General features: G+C 37.9%; 1 protein-coding gene across 1 annotated transcript in view; it reads left to right on the top strand.

Moving 5' to 3' along the window:
- RAB11FIP2 (RAB11 family interacting protein 2) overlaps positions 1-22,433 on the top strand; it is a 50,469-nt gene that overhangs the window by 9,921 nt on the left and 18,115 nt on the right. Inside the window, exons 2-3 of the mRNA XM_006111382.2 lie at positions 7,715-8,157; positions 8,906-9,374. Of these exons, the coding sequence (XP_006111444.1) occupies positions 7,715-8,157; positions 8,906-9,374 (912 nt within the window). The remainder of the gene's footprint in view (positions 1-7,714; positions 8,158-8,905; positions 9,375-22,433) is intronic.

Here is a 22,433-nt window from a genome sequence, read left to right on the forward strand (position 1 = left end):
CAGTTGTGCGGTTCTGCCGCACATGGAGACCAGGGTCAGCTGGGGACACCAGGGTTCTGGGGAAATGCCAGGAGGAATCCTCGGTCAGCTGGGGAGTCCCTAGCTGATCCCGGGTTCCGATGAAATGCTGTGCGGAGCCTGGGATCAGCTGGGGAGTTCCCAGCTGGCCCTGGGCTCCATGCTGCACTGCCACTTTGAAATGCACAAGAGCCCCTGCTGGGGACTCTTGTACATTCCAAAGCTGGCATCCCACTTGCATCCAGCAGGGGCTCTTGTACATTTCAAAGGAGGAATGTGGAAGTGCCTATGGACTACTGGAGTACTACTCGACTAGTCAATTAACTGTTACTTAACATCCCTAATTTGAATGCAGGTCTATAGCAAAAAAAACTGTAGTAGTAGCTAGGCTCTAGTAGCCGAGGCTGTTCATACTGTGTTTTTTAGTGTTCTCAGATCATGGGAAATGCTCAGATTTGTTTAAAGGATCGCTCCGGAATAAGCCTCTTAAAGATTTCTGTTTTATAGTATCTTAAAAGTACCTGTTTTAGCAAGTATGGTAATTATGCCTCTTTTTTTCTATTCCAAAAAACCAACTCTTGCACTGTTCAATGAAATAAGTAAAGGTGTGAGTTAAAGCCAATTTAGTTATTCATTTCCTGTTGGTGTATAGACAAGCCCTTAGTAAGATATTCTAGTACACCTATTTCCATTTGTTTTGAGATGACGTGATATTGCTGTTGTATATATTTTTTTATGTCTGAATCACATCTTAAATTAATTTTCAGAAAATAAAGCTTTCTTTTCAGTCCCGGTTTTCATCTTTCAGTGTCATCTTAGATCTTTTAAAAATAATGAATCAATTCCCTTCTCCATCTACTACAATCTATACTGTTTCCTTCCTTAATTTTACCATATATCAGCTCTTGAATTGATGCAGTCTATATTGTTGATAGTTTCTGAATACCTTACCAGAAAAACAGCCTTCTATAAATTTTCTTGCTAAATGTAATCCTAGTGTTAAGTGTTAAATTTACATTTGTGGACACTGAAGACCTCTTTCTGTCCACAGATCAGGTAATTATGGATTCTCTCACTAGTCTGGTAGTATGAAGAAATGTTCAGTGTACCTAGATCCTAAACTAGAAGGGATTAATCTAAATGGAAAAATTAGTTATTCCTAATGCTAATTCAGTCCTTGAAATACTTTAAATTCTTGTTGATCATTTACTTCTCAGCACCTAAGATTTCAAATTTGTTTTCTTGCAAGAAAATGTGGTTATCCCAATTTTCAGGTTATGGTCGCATTTTCTCAAGTAAATTAAAATGAAATACTGTTGCAGCTGTGATTACCTAAGACATTCTTATATTCTGCTTGTTCTCTCTTGGAGAATTATCATAGGGAGTGTTATTTTTACTCCCTTGATTTTAGCATGTCTGACTCACTGAGTGTTATGTTTTAGTTTCACCTTCATTTTGGTATAAATTAAAATGTCACTTCTAGAACTTGTCTCAGATGAAGTTAGAATGGAGACAGTAAAACATTCATTTCAAATATATGCGAACATTCTAATACCCAATAGGAAATGCCCATGTAGCTTTAAAACTATATCTCCTCTTGCATAAGATTTGGTAATGCTGATTTGTAAATGGTTGCTCTATAAGCAAGAGACTGTAGGTCATTCACTCATATCTGCATTAAATAAAAAAATGGGTTTTGCTGGTGGAGAGGGTGTATGCATGCATACGCATTGTTTTCTTTTCACTACATTTCATTGAAGAAAATCCACTTTTTACCACTCCAATATCACAAGGCAGTGAGGAATTACTATCAGGAGCAATTTATCCTGAAATGCAGGTGGGCTAGTGGTTTTAAGATTTGTAAAACATGTATGCACTTTGTCATTTGTTTTGGATTTTGATGGAAATAGCAATCTGAAGTCAGTTACCTATTTTTAATATCCTTGTCTACATTTAAAATTAACTAGATACTTCATTGGCAAAGAAGAAGAGGAAGGTGTTTGGGAAGTATGTAGTGGACTGAGCGGGAAAATCACTCCATTGCTTCTCATGTTTGGTAGTGTCAAGAAATTGAGCTGGGAGTGAGCTTTCATTCCTAGCTACAGGTTGAATATGCTTGTCAGCAGGTACCCAGTCCAGTTCCCAATGAAATGAATAGAAAGTCTCCCATTGTTTTTACAGTGAGTTGTATGCGGCTATCTGTGAGTAACAGAGATTTTATGGTCTCATAGATTTTTGCTACACGCATATCATTATTCAGATAGCGAGCAGAATGTTTTGAGTGATTCTTCTTCAACAGGAGACAGGATTAAATGTTGGAATTGGAAAGTTCTGTGACAGTTGGTAGGAGAGAGACAAAAGACAGAGGAATCATAGTGGCAGTAATATGACCCGCCACCATGATTGGAAGAGAGACTAAGTGTTGGTCACAGAAGATTTATTGGACACAGAGTGAAATGTGTGAATTAAACAGTATTAAATATGAAAAAGTAAGTTGGAGAAACTAACAGAATCAGAAGAAAATAAGAACAGAGAAAGGAGAGAGAAAATAGCTTGAAAAATCCAGGAAAACAGAAGTGGGCTTGTTGATCTCTTGCTACATTGAGTGAACATTTTGAATTGCTGTCTCACTTGACATTTTGTATATGTAAAAATTTGGCATTACTTAATATGTATTAGTATACAATATAATAGAAACAGTGTATTTTCCTCTCCCCTTCCCAAGTTAAAGGAGTATGGTGGTACAATACTGTGCTACTTATTTATGTAGCATGGAGATGGTCATGAAGAAGATTAATAAGGAACCAGAGTTCCTTATTTTGGCAATTACAGGATTCTTAAGCAATTTCTTCATTGGTTAGTAAATAACCAGGCTTGCTCAGACTAGATTTTTCATTGTCCTGGGTTGGTAGGTAATAGATTCTAGTTTGTCTTGAATCTTTCTGTCTCCTTTATGTTTTGAGAGGGCTGTTGGAGTGTAGAAAAGCAATACAAATAATAAATAACCAAAAACTCTTGGGCGAGGAGCAAAAGCTCATGACCAAGATTCTCAGCATGTCTGAGAAAAGGAAACAAGGATTGTTTTGATGGGAAGCATAGTCTGAAAGAAAAGAGGAGTAAGTTAAAAATAGGAGGATATAAGTAAAGCCATCATCTTCAGAACCTTTGAATGTGAGGGCAAGAATTTTGAATCTGAAGCAGAGGACAATAGGTCTTTCTTTGAAATTGAGCCTTGGCACGAAGTCTTATTTAAAGACTCTAAGAATAGATGTAATACTTGGTTATTAAATAAAAGTCACTGTTCATGCATGTAATTGGCCATTTTCCTAGTTTATGCAGGCTTTCTAAAGAACAGCTCGTGGCATCCTGTCAACTGTAGCACTTATTGTGGTTAAAAGTACTGTAAGCAAAACCAAAATAGCAAATTCCTTAACCTTTTATAATACACCAATATAAAAATTGGCAATAGTATAATGGAATTTAATAATTTAGGCCCAAAATGCTGCTATCTGAAAACACAACTTTATTTTACAAATCCTTTTCTTATTATGAACATTTTTTCTCTGAGTGCTGCATACAACCTTGTACTTTAAAAACCGATTCTAATAAGCAATGTTCACTTTGTTTCAGAATTGATTGGTTCACCATGAACTCTTAATCCAATTTATTATTACAAAAATTATTACTATCAGTATTAGAAAAAAATACATATTTGATTCTGAATAATAAATCAGAAATTGAATCTAATTCTCATGTTCTCTTATGAGCTGAAGAGCATAGACATTTCTTTATAATTAAAACATAAGATACAATCTCCAAAGTTACCCAAATAACTTAGTATTGGCCTTAAAAATCAAATAAGTGTGTTTTAATATCAGCAAAGATCCTATATTCGTGCTTGCAAAACTCCACTGAAGTCAGTAAAAATTTTACTTGATTAAATAGTTCAGAATTAGGTTCCCATGGTATAGCCCTTCTCCAGTGGATCAGTGGGAATTTTGCTGTTGACTTCAGTGAGTGCCACGTGTGCTTTTATTTTCCAGGGAAGTTTTTTGTGTTTTTAATCATTTTTGCCACTGAAATAGGGTGTTTTTCTTGGGGGGGGGGGAGTGTGAAAAGTTCATATAAGTCTTTGAATGCAATGAGTGTATACTCTTAAGAACAAAAGGCAAGTTGTGTGCATTCTATAATGAAATTCTCCTTCAGGTTTTATGGATGTCAAAATAGTTTGCTGTATATGTGCCAATAAAAGGAGATACGGATAGTGACACGTTAGTTAACTCATGATAATGATTTCAGTAGCTGGGTTACCTTAAGCAGTAAAAGATTATATACACAGGTATGCTAACATTTCTGCTTTTAAACCTTAAATATAAGTTTTGACATTGTTACAAAACAAGTTAATAAACATCAGATGTCAGTTTAAACTTACAGTAATGTTCTTCTGACCCCAAAATGAAAATATATACAAATTCAGGAATATCATTGCAAGAATATTGTTAAAGATACAATATTCCTATTTGAGATTTTATTTGGGGAAGCGGAGTAAGGTTGCTTAATAACAACTGAGGTTGAACTGTTTAAATTTGGAAAAAACTGACTTGAAGTTTGTATAATTTTTTTGTTTTGTTGTCTGTATTGCCAGAATTTACTTTTATAGAGTGCTTTAGCAACAAACAAACCCACAATCCCACATGAAGTTTTGGGATTTCCAGCAAGCAATGTAGAAGGCGGAACTTTCACTGCTTCAGCTTTTACTTGTCTGAGAAGCTGGATCTGTTTTCATTAATAATATACAATTTAAGTCCATTGAGAGAACATACACAACTGTTATGTGTGTAGATTGTTTTTCTTTGTGTTTTTCTTTAAATATAGCCAGTAGAATATGAGTGTGAGTGAGCTTTCTTTAAAAGGTGACCTTTCAAAGGTATGGGAAAGTTGTTTTTCATTTCTTTTGCTGCTTTATGGTGTGCAAAGGACAGGTGTATATGATATATGTGTATTTACTGTTGTTTACATTATAACTTTAGGTTTTGTCTAGGCTGTTCTTCCCTTAGAGTTTTTGGGTGAACTAGTTAGGTTTATGGCATTGCTGATGTCAAAGCAGGTGAAGTCAGGTTAACTGAAAAGAGAAATATTTTTCTTCACTTTTAACTCTCCTTTTTTGTTGTTGTTTTTTGTTTTTTTAATGTTTATGGAAGTTAAATGCCTAACAATTATAAGGAAGAGTATCCTTGTTACAGATGGAATTCCCCAACTCCTTCAGTTAAGGGATGGAAAAAAATTCAATCTTTGTATTTTGGGCCTTCAAATGCACATTGTTAGTTTAAAAAAAAAAAAAAAAAAAGGAAGACAAGACTTGATACTGGTAAAGTATACAGTCTTTTGGATCTTCTTTATATACTATAAATAAGAAAAAAAAGAAAAAGACAATGTTCCTTATTCTCCCTTTTAGTTTTTCCTTGGTAGGTTATGATTTTTGAGTTGAGAATGTCCTTCAAAAGGTATTTCTGGATCTGAAACCTTTTTATTTACTTAAGCTATAACTTGTTTAAAGAAAACAAACAAAAATCCTAGAAGGGTATTGGACTATTTTTCTCTTCTTTTTCAGTCTATTTGCTTTGAGTATTTGATAGTATTATGTGCATAATAGGTTTCTTATCTGTGTTGATAGTTTCACTTCCAACTCTCCTGCTCTAACTTAGTTTCATCATGGTAATCTACTGTTGTGGGAATACATATGCATGTGTTTTTTTCCTGACAGTGTATGAGCTGTGGAGTTGCTGATATTTCACAGTTGGACGTTGCTGCTGACTAACTCATTTTAGATATATACACTTCATTTAATATGCACTTTCTAAGGGAAATTGTATTAATCTCTCAGGAATCAAGGTATAACATTGCTTCGTGGACACCTGCCAGAGCCAAGTAAATCTATAAATGGGAGGGTGGGGGGGTGGGTGGGTGTGCTCTTACTTGGATCCTTTCAGTGAGTCATGGAGGCATTCTTTCCCTCTTTCAATCCTCACTCTTTTCTCTGGTGCCAGAGAGAGAAGATTTTCCCACATTCCTTTGATACTTTTCACATGGCTGCAAGAGCAGTGGGAGCTAAAGGAAATCTCAGAGCCTCTTAGGGCAAGGAGAAATGGAAGCAGATGTTTAGAATGCTTTTAGCCTGTGTCTGTTCCTCCCCTTTTCAGGATTAGGTTCTCAGTGTGTATCTTGGAGACTCCCACAATACTGCTCAGAACATGGGAAGTAGTTGTGTGGAAACTTGGGAGGAGATAATGACCTTCACTGATCTTCTGTAGAGGGGGAGTAGATATAGAAAGTAGAGGGTGTCTTCACCTCATAGATGCCTCTGTGAAACTAGAGAGAAAAACAGAGCAGGAGTAGAGCATGCTTGGGGTCAGATGGGCCCTTACACCTCTTGACCAAGGAGCCTCACTAAGCTGGTTTTAAGGGAAAGGGGAAATGATGGGGACCTGTCTCCTCCATGAAGGAGTTGGTGGGGATTTGCTATGATTCCAAAGACAGGAAAAAAAGGGGTAGAGTATGCTGATGTTAGTGCTACTAGTGACTATCCGTGAGAAGCAAGCCCTTCGTTACGGGGGCATACCTCAGTGAGGCGTGCTTACTTTGCTATTTGTGAAACCACCGTTAAAGGCAGTTGGAGATGAACTTGCATAACTGATAGGATGTTTGGCCCTGAATCACCAAAGGTCCCAAAGGCTGTTTGTGAGCACTATTCTGCTAGTGCCACCCATGTAAACCTCATCAGGGAGAAAAACAATACAAAATATTTACTATCATATAAGCTTAAGCAGAAAGCAAAACAAATATGAGTTTTAGATGAAACACTTGTCATACAATATACATTTATGTACCAGTACATTATTTACAAATAAAGGCTATTTTTGAAAAGTTGGCCATACCTGTTACGGAAAAATTATTTGGCTCTCTAATTCTAGATGCCAAATTCAGTCTTGTAAGTGTAACCCACGCATCTAGGCTATGTCTACACTCGCGGCTTCTTGCGCAAGTAATATGCAAATGAGGCTAAGTGTGGAATATCGCTGAGCCTCATTTGCATACTTAATGATCCACCATTTTTTTCAGAAGAGGCTCTTGCCCAAGAAGGAGCGTCTACAGTGCCCCTTCTTGTGCAAGAAAAACCCTCTTGCACAATGCCGTTCTTCCTGAAAAGTAATAGGTGTAACGGCGTTGCGGACCTAGACCACTACAACAGTTAAGATCAAGAGACCTCTACAGCATGGGCTGGGAGCCAGCTGGCTTTTAGCTCAGAGGGTAGAGGCTCCTCTTGTCAGGTCCCAGGTTCAAATCCACGTTGGTGGTGGTTACATAATCAGACACAATTTTACTGACCTCAGTGGGGTTTAGAACCCTTGCACCAAGTCTGACTTTCTCAGTTGGACTGAGATTTGTGAAAAGTCTCTTTCTGTACATAAATTTTTTCTCCTGTCGCGCAACAGAATGATGTCATCAGGCTTTCGTGACCAGAGAGAGAGAGGAGTTGGCGAGCATAGCGAGCAGGGGGGTTTTGCATGGTTTTTGGTGTTCGGTTTACAATATCAAGATTAATTTAACTTGAAAATAGCATGCAGATTTATGATCTTTCTTCATAATGAAACATATGACAACTTGTGCTCTCTCTCTTCCCCTCCCTCCTTTCAAGGTGGTTTAGCCTAGAGTCAAAACAAGGAAAAAGAACTAAAGACAGAGGAGAAATAAAGGTTAATATTCAATTTATGAGGAATAATATGACAGCAAGCATGTTTGATCTGTCAATGAAGGACAAAACAAAATCACCTTTTGCTAAACTGAAAGACAAAATGAAAGGTCGAAAGAATGATGGGACACTTTCGGATACATCCTCTGCTATCATTCTGAGTTCTCACATACCTGATGCGAACATTGAAATGTCCAGTAATGAAATGCACATGAAATCAAAACCAAAAAAACCTTTTCTTTTGGGACCTCAACGATTATCTTCAGCTCATTCAATGTCTGATTTAACTGGATCACATGTGTCTTCTGAAAAAATGAAATCCAGCACAATTGGCCATTCACACCTTTTCAGACGTCAGTTAGAACCTTTTAGTTCTGTTGATGAAAGTGGTAAGTAATACATGTTGTTCTTAATCTTAGCCACTATGATTGTAATCTAGTTGCTATCAGTGTGAAAACATTTACGAATCTGTGAAGTTTAGTGCATGCACTTGCAGACAAAGAGTTAGGAATTAGTTCTCTGTATGGTAGGTTAATTCATAGAAGTCTTTGCCTTTTTGATTAAATCAGTCAGTATGTCTATTTCCAGTTAAATGTTGATGCCAAAAACAGAATAACCAGCTTTTGTGACTGTTTCATTGCCCATTTTTCCTAAGTTTAAAGTATACAGTAATAACATTACATTTTATCTAGCAGTTCAATATACAAATAGTTTAACTGCTCAGATTTATTTTTTTCTTGAACATTTCTGATTTCATTGTTTTAGAAAGTCCAGAAACTGTCACCAGAGTTGAAAATGCTGTCAGTTATGCAATATTTCGGGTACAGAACTATGTTTGTGTAATTTTCTGAAATGTCAAACTGGTCAGACACCTTTTGTGTACAACCTAATTTTAATAAAGAAAACGAGTGCTTATTTCAGAGCATATGGATTCCTTAAATTCCTTAACTACATACTGGAAACCACAACTGCTTTTGTTTTTTTAAGGAACTGTAAAAATTATTCTACAATATCTTTTGAAATTTGAACCAATTGCAAAATGTCAAAACCTGAATTTAATAATATGAGGTCTCCACCTGTTATAAAGTGTGATGTAATGTTTCACTGCTTATATACTAACTCCAAAATTGTTTGCAGGAAATCTAAAATCTCCACATAGAAGGACATCAAGTGCTGATACTTCTAAAATGAACCAGATTGACAATACAGCTGATAAAAGTGAATCAGCATCTCAAGCACAAAATGACCCATTTACAAATGTGAGTGCTTCATTGCCCCAAAAGTTTGCTACGCTGCCAAGACAGAAAAATCCATTTGAAGAAAGCCCTGCATCATGGGACCAAAACATAAGTCTATTTTCCAAGCCTGTTGAAATAAAAAAAGAAATAAAAAAAGAGAAAAAGGAAAAAGTTAGCCTTTTTGAACGAGTGACTGGAAAAAAAGATATCAAGAAGTTGGATAAACTTAGCAATGGGGGATCAGACAGTTCCACTGATTTGAGATCACCTAGTGCATTTGGTGAAAGTCATAAGGACAATTTTGATTATGACTCACGTAATCCATTTACAGTGAACTTCAAGGCCACAAACATGTTGCCAACATCTAGGTAGGTTTTATTTTATTTGGACCTGATAGTTTGTGCATGTTATATAAATGAAAATGTGTAGTGGTCAAGTATATAATATTTGTGCTTTTTATATATATATATATATATATATATATTCCACTGTTCATCCATTTATAAGCAAAAAAGGATGAATTCCTTGTATAGTTTGTTCATCTTTCCATTGCTATACTTCTAAGGATATTTTTGATATTACATTGTATTATATTAATATGATCTATGAGTGTTCTTTGGTTTTGAATTTCTGAAGACATTCCAACATGTTTCAGCATGGATTTGTCTTTTCATGACTTGGTTTTAGATGGAGGCTTATTTACTATTGAATCTAAATAGTGATCACTTATAAGAAGTCATTAATTATTAGACTTCCTTATCTAAGATAAGGCAGTTATTTCTTTAGCTAAGTGTCAATATTACAGTATTTCAGATACAGAGTATAAGGAGTCGATGTTTCATAGGTCTGGACAGGACCTCAAGAGGTCATCTAGTCCAGTCTCCTGCACTCATGGCAGGACCATATATTTAATCTCGTAATGATAATTGCTACCTGGATCTAGAGAAACCCCTATTTTCCCCTATTTTATGATCACATTGAATATTATAGTACCCATTCAGTAACGATTCTTGGCCACTCATTCTGCTTCTTTTAAATATTGGAGTTATGTGATAACTTCACAATTTAACTTTACTTTTACTAATTTTAACTGTGAAAGGTAAGTAAAATAGAATGTATATAGTGGAGTTAGTGATGTGGCAGGAAATGGCTAAATGCATAAATGTATGGACACAGCATAAGTTATGCTGAAAAAGTCAGCTTTGCATGTTAAATATTAGGGTAAAATGTGTAAACTGAGAATTTAGATTTTGAGCTGTGTTTTGCTTAATTTTTGTTTTCCTCATTCTCCGTATTTTAACCTTTTTTTTTCTATCTGAGACATTGATTCCTTACTCCTCAGAAAAGTACCTATTTTATCATATTATATAATAACAGCTTATAGTCTGAAGTGTTCCTCTAGTCCTCCCCATCTTAATGCACTCAGAAATCTTTGGGTAAATTTGACATCTAGAAGTTTAAAAGATAAGAATGTAAATGATAGACAAATGCACGTCACTGTCTTTAAATTACAAAGAAACCATGCATGCTGCATGAGGACACGTATATCTGAAGGTTATCTGATAGAACCTCCAGGCTGAAATGTAAATTCGTTGCCATTTTACAGAGCTTAAATAGAGACCTTATGAAGAACATAACATTTTTGTGAATATAGGTTGGTAGGACAGGGTCTGTTTTTCAGGCATAAGGATAGCTGTCCATTAACTTTTAATGTTGAAGGAAATATGTTGCCTTTTTGAATCTGTGATCTTAGATTTGAGGTGGTGGCTCTGGTTTCAGTATTGACCATAGATCCATGCAGACTGGGATGGTGCAAATTTTATGTCTGAATCAAGTGAATCTGTCTCTGAATCAAGTGGATTTAAAAAAATGTTTGACTTATTATCTAAGATACTTGGAACACACATACTCAAATGTAATTAGGTGCCTAACTTCCACACACAAATAAGTGAACTTTATGTGGGCCTGCGGTGCCTCTTGAAATTCTTCATCATCATCATCATCATCAACCATGGGCTCAGCTCCAGTTTGTGTCCGATGCCTCCCTCACAATTTCCTTCCATCTTTCCTTGTCCAGTGTGGAGTGGCTTAGTTTCTGTAGACTAGCTCCACACCAATCCTACTATATCATCTACCAATTCTCTGTGGAGTCTGCTCCTATTCGGACCATCCATTATGCCGAATACCAAGGTCTTAACTTTTTGCTTGTCGTTCATTCTGCAGATATGCCCGAATAGCTGTAACTTCCATTTTATAACCTTCTGTAGTAGGTTCTCTTTCGGCTGTATCTTCCTATGTAATTCCTCATTGGTAACCTTCTGCATCCATCCTATTCTCAGAATTTTTCTATAATAACTCCTCTCGAATGCCAATATCCTTCTCTTTGAATCTTTCATTATCACCCATGTCTCACATCCATAAAACATGCTGCTAAATACACATGTTTTCAAGATGCTCGGCTTCATTCCTAAGCTAATTGCTTTACTTTTCCAGATATTATTCATCGCCTTCAAACTTGCTCTTGCTTTCACTATTCTAGCCGCTATTTCTTCCTTACAGGCTAGATCATACGTCATGTTGCTCCCCAAATATGTGAACTTCTCTACTTTCTCTAGTTCGATCTCATCTGCACTGATCTTCCTTCCTATTTCCTTATCGCCAAATACCATTGTCTTTGTTTTATTGATATTCATAATCAGTCCATACTGCTTCCCTTCCTCATTCAGCACCTGCACCATTCTCACTAACCTCTTTTCATCTTCCTCAATGATAACTATATCATCCACGAACCTCAAGTTGTTAATTCTCATCCCGTGCACCAATATCCCTTCTACCTCTTCCTTGAACTTGTCCATCACACTCTCTAGATGTGTGATAAAGATACTCACTGATATCGAATCTCCTTGTCTCGTACTTCTACTCATTCTAAACCCACTTTCTGCATGTTCTCACCACTGCTTCTGCATTATCGTTGATATCCTTAAACAATAGTATAAGTCTGCTATCCACTTTGTATGACTCCAACACCGCCCAAGTCACTTTCTCATCTATACTATCAAATGCCTTCTGAAAATCAACGAAGCAGTAGTAGATGTTCTTGTTCTTTCAACAAGCTTTCTCCGCTATCAATCTTAGTGCCAATATCTGCTGTATGGTACTTCTATCTTTCCTGAATCCCACTTGCTCATCCGCTAGATGTTCTTCTATCAGTGATCTCAATCTTTCCATCAGTAACATCATCCGCACCTTGTCTAGATGGTTACGGCAATCCTTCTGTAGTTCTTGCACTCCAACACGCTTCCTTTCTTGTATATTGTCACTAGCACAGATCTTGTCCGTTCCTTAGGTGCCTTCCCTTCTTTCCATGCTACATTACCCCGATCGCTCGATTGGTATCGCGGACCTTGTTTATCCGGGCGATGTCTGTGCCAGTATCTTTTATCAGTTAATCGTACTTGCATCAGATTTCATTCCTATTGTTGTTTTACGGTCAGCGCATCGACACTCATCTGACCAACCCTCCTTCTTTATCCAGGCTTGGGACTAGCATGAACCCCTAGAGGCTTCATTGTGAAGTTTCTTGAAATGTAGTGGGAGTCTTTATATTGACTTCAGTGAGCCGTGGACCAGACCCTATGTTCATCCTAAGCAATTTAGTTTGGCATTTTTGGTTAAACAATAATAATTTGAGGAATAGCATTTCCTGGTAGTATAATTAATGGTTGGTTAGATAAGTTCCGGAAAGGAGGCTTTTGTCCATCATTTGGTCAATACTTATTGGTCATCCTTGCTGCAGGTTGAACCATGTAATTTGGCACCCTCGGAGTCTGACCAGTGCCAGACTGGAGAATTTGAAGAACTATGGGAGGTCAGTATTGTCTAGTAGCATTACCAACACTTCCACTGCTTACTAGGCTCTTAGAAGATATTTAGGGACAAACTGGAGCTAAATAACAGCATAAAACACTTAGAGCCCGGACTGGTGGCTGTAAACAAACTTTATGGGACCACAGGAAAGTTGGCCATCCCTGTGATAAGTGGACATATGGCTAACTAAAATCATGCTGAACTATGGATATTGCCAGATCAAAGAGTGCCGGACTAGAGAGGTTAAACCTAAAACCAGTATATTACAGAAAATAAAAAAAATTGCTTTCTATTTCAAAAGCGGAGAGAAAAGCAAGTAGTTTGCTTACAGCACAGTATCTCTTTGTTCCCAAGCAGTTAGACAGATGCAGTACCCTATGGGAAAGTAAATTTCATTTTCATTGTTCTTGTTCACTTGATCCAGACTTAAAATAAGGATTAACGGTATTTTAGATAATTACAATAAAATCACAAAGTGTAAAAAATGATGGAAATATGGAGATACGAAAATCTTCAGTTATTCACTTATTTGTAAAATGGGATTGATTCTTACCTCTCCAGAATTTTGTGAGGATTGTATTAGAGTAGATTAAGGTCTTTGAAGATGTACAATATTATATAAATGGTAAGGATTATTTTCTTCCTCTTTTATTGTCAGGTATATTAGAGACCTCTATGCTAACTTCTTAACATTTGAAATATGTTACGGCCTTACAGTAAAAGAAAATACGCTTTTTGTAGATGTTTGTAAATTCAGTCGTTCCAAGGCATTTACACCATGCAGCTAATGAAATATATGCTGGTATTTTCAGCTATCCTTTAACAATAATGGGATTTGTATTTATAACTCCTTAATCCACTGCTTTGAAACTTTTGCCCTATATATTATATTCATTATTTTAATTGCTCCCATTAATTAATAGAGCTCTCAGGAGGTTAATCTGCAGACACCAGATATATTGCCTTTATACTGAACCCACCTAAACAAATAGATGTTTGTCTTCCAAAATAAAAATGTTATAAAATGGCCAAGCCTTTGTGCATATTTTTCTAAAATTGTTTGTTTAGAAAATATACTACAGTCAGCTAATAACTGATGTGAAAATTTCTCAATTTACACCACTTGACAGGTGCTAAAAGAAAAGCATCTTTAATTCTAATGTGTTATTAGGACCTCTTTAGAGAGATTGTACAAGTTATTAACAAGGTCCTCAGAGACAGGAGATGGGTAATTAACAAGACCTAAAGAAAGAGAATTTAGGTAATTAATGAGCTTCCAGGCAATGGACACAGGGCAACAAATAGTCCAATAGTTAAAGTTGACAGGTTGTTGCTAGTATTATCAAATGGTGAATTCAGAAAAGCGAATTGATAGATATCTGTGAGCTTTCTAAGAAGCGTTTCAAAATAACTCTTTAGATTATATTTCCATGACAGAGTAGTCATTATAATGGTAATTCAACACTTAAACAGTTTAAGAGTTAGATGAATTTGAAATTTCATCAGGGAGTATAAATTGGGTATAGAACCCTAAAAGAAAAATAACATACTAAAGAATCATGAGAAAATTTATTACTAAGTGCCATGTATCTATAATCATTGCTTATTTTAGAAAAAAAAAAGTCAGTTGAACAACTGAACAAACCTGTGAACTAAATGTTCCAGAAGCTGAGCAGACTTAAATTGCATTAAATGCATGTAGAGTAAATAAAAAGCTTTCTTTCCTCACAGAACCTGACTTCTGATCAAACTTCTTAGAAAAAAATAAGAGAATTTGGTTACTTTTTTTTTATTTCTGGTTTCTTATAAAAATACTTCTGTATATTGTTTATTTTAAGAAAAGAGAAAGGGGAATATAGAAATGGTGAGGGAATAGTATTTAGATCTCTATAGGAGTCATTGTATATGTGTTTAGAATATACCAAACTGATGGCCATCTATGCTGTTTTAGAAGAAAAATACTGTCAATGTGATGAAAGATTGTTGATGTGAAAAGGTTACAGTTGTGTATGGCAGTTGGAAATTTATCTGCTATTTGTGTTGATTCCACAGTCCCGGCTCATGCAGGATCCCCCGCTGTGCCTCTGTTTTTCAAATGTAGTAAGAGCCAAGTGGCTCTTACTACATTTAAAAGGCAGAGCTGCAGCGCTGCTACGCCTGTGCCTCCCCTTTCCCTCTCACCGCAGAGACAGGGTGCTGGGGGACCAGCTTTTAATATAAAGGCAGCGGGGCTGAAGGAGGGGGAATGTGAGTAGTTGGCTCAACTACCCGATTAGCTTTGGCTTATTCAGTAGCCGACTTTGCAACTACTCTTTTACATACCTAGGTTGAACCTCCTAAATTTGGGACTCCCTGGTCGAACAACATCCATGGTCAAGCAGGATCATGGATGTTGCAGGACCAGAGAACCCTGGCACCCAGGAGTGTGAGCCGGTTGGGAGACCAGAGGCAGGGAGCCCCAGCTGGGTACGGCACAGTGGGGTAGCCGCAGAGCCTTGACCCAGAGCGGCAGCAGTGGGACAGCCGCGAAGCCCCGACCTGGAGCTGCAGAAGCGGGGCAGCTGCAAAACCCCATCTATGGGAAACCCTGGCAGCTACAGAGCCCCATCACTGACAGAAACAGGGCAGCAGAGTCTGGGGAGCTGGGTTCCGGAGAGCCTCAGCCAGCCAGCAGAAGTGGGCCAGATCCAAGCCCAAGCCCTGAAGCAGTAGGACTGGCATGGAGCCAGCCGGAGGGAGGGGCAGTGTCCTGGAAGGCTGATGGCAGGGAACCTCCCCTAATCTGGCAAATTCCCTCATTTGGAACGGGTCCGGTCCCAAGAGTGCCGGACCAGGGAGGTCCAACCAGTATTGTTTAAAATATAGCAGTTATTCCTATGCTAACTTTGTTACCTCTTCTGTGTATTACATTGATACTGTAATATTAACATCTTTGCAATAATTGCAGTCAAAGAAATATGTACTTAATTCTTATAGAAATTGAAACAAATAACATAATACGAATAAAACATATGTTCCTTCTATACTGTAATCCTTAGTGACAGTGTTCCCTCTAAGATTTTTCCAACCATGTGTAGAGTGAGTTTTGGCTTGTGCATCCATATTGAGGTCATGTGTGCTGGTTTGGATGTGTGCCACCATGGTACCCAGTTTATTAATGCACACACGTTCCTGGCTGCCAGAGCAGACACAGCCCCTCTCCCCGCCATGCAGCAGGTTCCGTTCCCAGCCCCAGCTGCCAGAACAGGCCCCGCCTTTCCCCCCCACCATGTGGCAGCCTCAGCTGCTGGAGCAGGCCTCCTCCCTCCCCAGTGGCTCCCTCACCATGCCGGCTCAGCCAGCCTTTCCCACTGGAGCAGCCGCCTGCTGCACAGCACTTCAGAGGGGATGGGGGGGGGGGGGGAATGTTGTGTGTGGCTGCACAGCCACACACCTTCGTGGGAACTATGGTGACAGATTGTTTCTTTAAATATTCTTTTACTACTTCAAACACACCTACAAATTGCAGGTCAAAAAAGGTTTTCATTTAATAATCTCCATCTGTTTTATTTATCTTGTTTTGAGAACAGTTCCTGAATTTGACAGTGTTTGCATTTTCTGTGAGTATTAGTGGCTCTGCATTTTCATCATAGTTAACAATTGGCCCTGACAGTTGCTGGGTGTGTGCTTTTACTAATGATGACAACTTCCTCTTTACAAATACTTGCATTAATTACGAAAGTCTGAAATAGCACTGATTTTGTTTTTATTACTCCTGTCTTCCTGGGCTCTTGACACTATTCTCACCACAGAGCTCTTGCCATCTCTTCATTTAAAAAAAAAAATGTTCATAGAACCTAACATTTGAGAGTCAGATGGCACAAAAATTTCCGGAATTTGTTGAGTGTATCAGTGTGGCTAACAAATACTAACTGAAGACAGCGAGCAACACATAGTATATTTTCAGGCTTTAACATTTCAAAATTTAGTGTGTCACTGTTATTTCTCAATTTCACCCTTAAGCATCCTACACTAAGGCTCTGTTTTGCAATAAGCTTCATGCGAGTGGACCCTGCTCTTGTCAGAGCTCATTGTAGGATCAGTGAAAAGGAGTACAGTATTATTTATTCCTTTTAAAGGTTACAGTGCATCTTGCTTCCTAGTTGCTTTTCTTCTTACACTTTGTTAGGCGATCCTGCTGCCAGAAAACCCATTATTGTGCCTACCGCAGTAATGAAGTCTCTCATAATGTATTTCTTTGTCAGTCATTCACAAAGTATTGCTATGTAGGGCTACACTGTTTTGAATTTTTATTTCTTTTTCCTGCATTTTTTAAATTTCTTCTCTGTTAGCAGCTGTAAGCCTTGTTATCGTGTTAACTTTAACTTGGATGGCATTTTTATTTTTCTTCACTTTCCTCTGCTGGTATTCATGAGATTATAGCTCAATTTCTACATGTCTAGTTAAATGAGATTATCTGTTTGATCTTCTAACCTACTGAGAATATTAAGAAAATGATAAGAATGACTCAGTGTATTATATTGTCAATTCAGTATGGAAGACACCAGTCTGACCTTTCTTCCCAAGCACAGAACAAGTACAATGCTCACAGGTTCAAATACTTTGAAGCCAACTTTTGTCGACAAAACTCTGTAGTCTAAACACATCCTGTCTTGATATTTAAGCTAAACTTGCCAGCTGTGATTGTGGTTTTGTGATCTGTACATGAAGTAAATCGGAACAGGGCTGACACCACCAACTCTCAGGCCACGACAAAACAGCTCTTCAGTGACTGAGTCACTACTTCCACTGGATTGGAACAATGAATGACTCCTTCCTGTCAGATATTCTATTAGCAATTTGAATTGGTCTTGACTGAGTAAACGAATAAGATATCTCTGATTGGAGTACGTATTTTATAAATACTAATGGTGCTTAAAGTTCATGTTACTAAATAATTACAAGATTTTTACAAACTGTTACTGTCTTGCAAATGCATATTAAGGCATATGAAATCCTTTGAAATTAAGTACCTGTACATATGTAGTAGACTATATTCAAAAAACAGAATGGATTGTCTTTAAAAGACTTCAAACATTATAATTGCTTTAGATTATTTCTAAATTTTTATGAATTCAAGTGACCTGTTTTTAAAAAAAAAAAATTTAAATCAATGCACAAAGAATCTAAAACTGGTAACTCTCCCTTTTTTTTAAAAAAAGGTAGTTATTAAGTAATAGTTATTGAACCTCAGACTTTTAAAAACCTAATTTCAGTCTGAAGTGAATTGTTTCCAGCTGAGTTATAGATCCCTGAATTTGCACTTTCTAGTTCAAGTGCTTACACAACCTAAACTGGAGTGACCTGAATGGTCTATAGTATATCTGTTGAGGATGGAACATCATTAATCATTTAGTTTGCACACCATCTGTTCAATACTTGATTCTTTAGCTTAGTATAAAAATGCTTAATAAAAAGAAAAATCTTTAAATGCTTAGCAATATTCCTTTTTTATTTAAGGTTATTGTCATGAGCCAATATTGCCTATAGACTGTAATAAAATTCAGTCTGGCGTATCATACAGAATCACTGCAGTTTCATATTTGAATTTCAAATAGTCTTTTAATCCCTGGGCAGTTTTTCAAATTATGGCACTTGCATGATTAATAATGATTTGGAGATAGGTAGTGCTTGTATCTAGTGGTTGTATTCCAAGTGCAGGTTCACTTATTTTAAGGTATTTATCTTTGAAACTGTCTCTAAGGGCTTGCCACCCTTGAAACACTAGAGTAACACAGCTGCACCACTGTAGTGCTTCATTATAGATGAGTGGTGGGCAACCTGTGGTCTGTCAGGTGTTGTGTGTGTGGCCTATGGGGGTATGTCTACACTACCCCGCTAGTTTGAACTAGCGGGGTAATGTAGGCATACCGCACTTGCAAATGAAGCCTGGGAAATTCAAATCCCGGGCTTCATTTGCATAAACTGGGTGCCGCCATTTTTAAATCCCTGCTCGTTCGAACCCCGTGCCGCGTGTAGCCACGCGGCACGAACTAAGTAGTTCGGACTACCTAGAAAGCCTGGTCCAAACTACCTAGTTCGTGCCACGTGTAGCCGCGCGGCATGGGGTTCGGTTCGAACAAGCAGGGATTTAAAAATGGCGGCGCCCAGTTTATGCAAATGAAGCCTGGGAAATTCAAATCCCGGGCTTCATTTGCAAGTGCGGTATGCCTACATTACCCCGCTAGTTCGAACTAGCGGGTTAGTGTAGACATATCCTAAGACATTTTGTTTACTGTTGCCCAAGCACAGGATTGTTGGATTCTGCTGGTTTTTGTCCACTTTTTTTTCCTCTACTGGTTTTATTGAAATCAAACATATGAAAATCAAGGGCAGATGAAGTGAGGTAAATGCTGTGTGAGCCATGCACTCCCTCGGCATCCAATCAAAGTGTTGCTGTGGTTCAATCAGCACACCCCACCAATGCTAGATACGGAAGTACAGTTAGAAAGACTATCCTATCATGGGAGACTGTCTTGATTACAACAATTTTGTGACCATATGAGATGGTGGGCTATTCTTATGGCCCATTCATTAGCCTCAGTTTATCATCACTAGTATAGATGCTACTCATGCCAGTGTGGGAGGTGATCTCCCATTGTCTTCCTCAAAGGCTAGGTTGGCTCTACATCATTCCGGGGTGTGCATACCTGACTTGATCTAACTTTTTAATGTAGAGTATGAGACTTTAAGCCATCATCCCAGCAAGGCCCCTGGGCATAGCCTTCCACACTTAGAATAGAATACTAGAAATGGAAAGGACCTTAAGAGGTCATCAAATCTAGTCCCCTGCCCTCACGGCAGAACCAAGCACCATCTAGATCATCCCTGATAGATTTCTGTCCAACCTTCTCTTAAATATCTCTAATGTTAGAGATCCCACAACATCCCTAGGCAATTTATTGTAGTGTTTAACCACCCTCACAGGAATTTTTTCCTAATGTCCAACCTAATCTCCCCTGCTGCAATTTAATCCCATTGATTCTTGTCCTATCATAAGAGGTCAAGGAGAAAAAAAAATCTCCCTTCTCCTGGTTAATACCCTTTCATATACAGGTTGGACCTTCTAATACCAGGACTCTGGTCCAGCAACATACATGGTCCTGCAGGAGCCCAGTGGCAGAAGAGCCAAAGGATTATTTGGTTGGAGTTTTCTAAATTACTAAGAAAAGTTTTTTACCTATATTCCATTTCCATCTCAGTCTGTTTTTCTCTGCTTCTATTTAACATTCACTCTTTCCTTTTGTACATGAATAACCAAGCTGTTAGCTGTGATAGACACTCAGTTTTACAGCTGGCATTTTCTTAATACAGTAGATCAGATTAAGGCAAATATCTGAGAACAATTGTGGTGTATTGGTTAGCGCAGTGTTTCTCAACCGTTTTTTCTAAAGTACCCTTTTTAAAAAAAAAAAATTTTTTAAGTACCCTCTTTTTTTATATATATATATATATATATATATAATTATAAGTACCCCCAGTACCTAAAGTTTTCAGACACAGAATTTTTTTCTACCATTTGCAACACCTTTGTTTAAACAACTTAATCGTAGCCAGGCAGGTGATGAAATTTTTGTATGCAAAAAAAAAAATACAAAAATAATAAAGTGCTGTAAAACTTAAAACAAAAATTGTTTTCTCCAAATTTCAGTTGTGTTGACGTATCCCCCCAGACTTCTCTCAAGTACCCCTAAGGATGCTCGTTCCACTAGTTGAGAAACACTGGGTTAGAGCACAAAAGGGTCTAGGTTCTGTTATCCGATCTGTGGAGAAATATTTATTATATGACTTAGGACAAGTCAAAACTACTTTTCCACAGTTCACCAATCTTTACAATTAGTCTAACCCCTTCTTGAGAGGGTAATGTGTGATCTAAGGTTTGCAGAGTTCTTTGCGTTCTATGCATGAACATTTCTATGTAAACAAAGTTTCATTATTAACATTACTGCTATAGCACTATCTCAGTTATATTAAGTGCTCTTCAAATAGGAGGAAAGGGGTTGCCTTGACGTGTTTACAATTTAAGGCCCTAGTTTTTCAATGAGCTCTATGTGCAAGGCTGCTTGCATCCACAGGAAACCTCACACTAATTTTAATGGAGTTCCATTGGAATCTACTTGTGCATCAATTGTTACAGTCAGGGTCTGCATAAACAACATGTAGGTGGAGAGTAAGATGCAACCAATTTTCTTAACACCTTAGTTAACAAAATAGAATGATGGCAACCACAAATATTCCTGGCATTATTTTTGCAGCTTTTTAGGTTACTTAAACTCCTGAAATCCTTGTATGGTTGCTTTGTGGCATATTTTATATAGTAGTGAATCTCAAAACATTGTTCACCAGAATCTCATTGGGAAATAGATGACAATAATATGGGTTTGTTTAGTCCGCGGAAGAAAAGAGTGAGGGGGGATTTGATAGCAGCCTTCAACTTCCTGAACGGAGATTCCAAAGAGGATGGAGAAAGGCTGTTCTTAGTAGTGACGGATGGCAGAACAAGGAGCAATGGGCTCAAGTTACAGTGGGGGAGGTCTATATTGGATATTAGGAAAAACTATTTCACTAAGGGTGTGTCTAGACTACATGCCTCCTTCGACGGAGGCATGTAGATTAGCCACATCGGAAGAGGGAAATGAAGCCGCGATTAAAATAATCGCGGCTTCATTTAAATTTAAATGGCTGCCCCGATCTGCCGATCAGCTGTTTGTCGGCAGATCGGGGCAGTCTGGACGCGATGCGCCGACAAAGAAGCCTTTCTTCATCGGCACAGGTAAGCCTCATGAAACCAGGTTTACCTGTGCCGATGAAGAAAGGCTTCTTTGTCGGCGCATCGCGTCCAGACTGCCCCGATCTGCCGACAAACAGCTGATCGGCAGATCGGGGCAGCCATTTAAATTTAAATGAAGCCGCGATTATTTTAATCGCGGCTTCATTTCCCTCTTCCGATCTGGCTAATCTACATGCCTCCGTCGAAGGAGGCATGTAGTCTAGACACACCCTAAGAGGGTAGTGAAGTACTGGAATGGGTTACCCAGGGAGGTGGTGGAATCTCCATGGCTAGAGGTTTTTAAGTCTCAGCTTGATAAAGCCCTGGCTGGGTCCTGGCATTGGTCCTGCTTTGGGCGGGGGGCTGGACTCGATGACCTCCTGAGGTCTCTTCCAGCTCTATGATTCTATATGCCCAGTCTATCCTTCCTTAGCTGTCCGCATTACCAGACTGCTGTGGCTGATAATATTTGAAGGAAAGTTAGTGTCTGAATTTCATTAACTATATCATCTGCATTTATCCATTTTTTTTCTTAGAGCATGTTATCAGTAGGATTATATTCATGTATCTTTTTATGAAAATAAACCTTTCAATTAATTTCAAGTTCACAAACTTTTCTTAAAAAACAAAAACCGAAAGTGCATTACTTCTAAGCAAAGAAACATTCCATAGTCCACAAATTTTGAATAGGAGTGATTTCTGCTTCAAACTAAAAATACCCATATTAAGTAAAGTAGAAGAATGAACTGAT

This window comes from Pelodiscus sinensis, chromosome 8 (genome assembly GCF_049634645.1).
Source record: "Pelodiscus sinensis isolate JC-2024 chromosome 8, ASM4963464v1, whole genome shotgun sequence".
Taxonomy (NCBI): Eukaryota; Metazoa; Chordata; order Testudines; family Trionychidae; genus Pelodiscus; species Pelodiscus sinensis.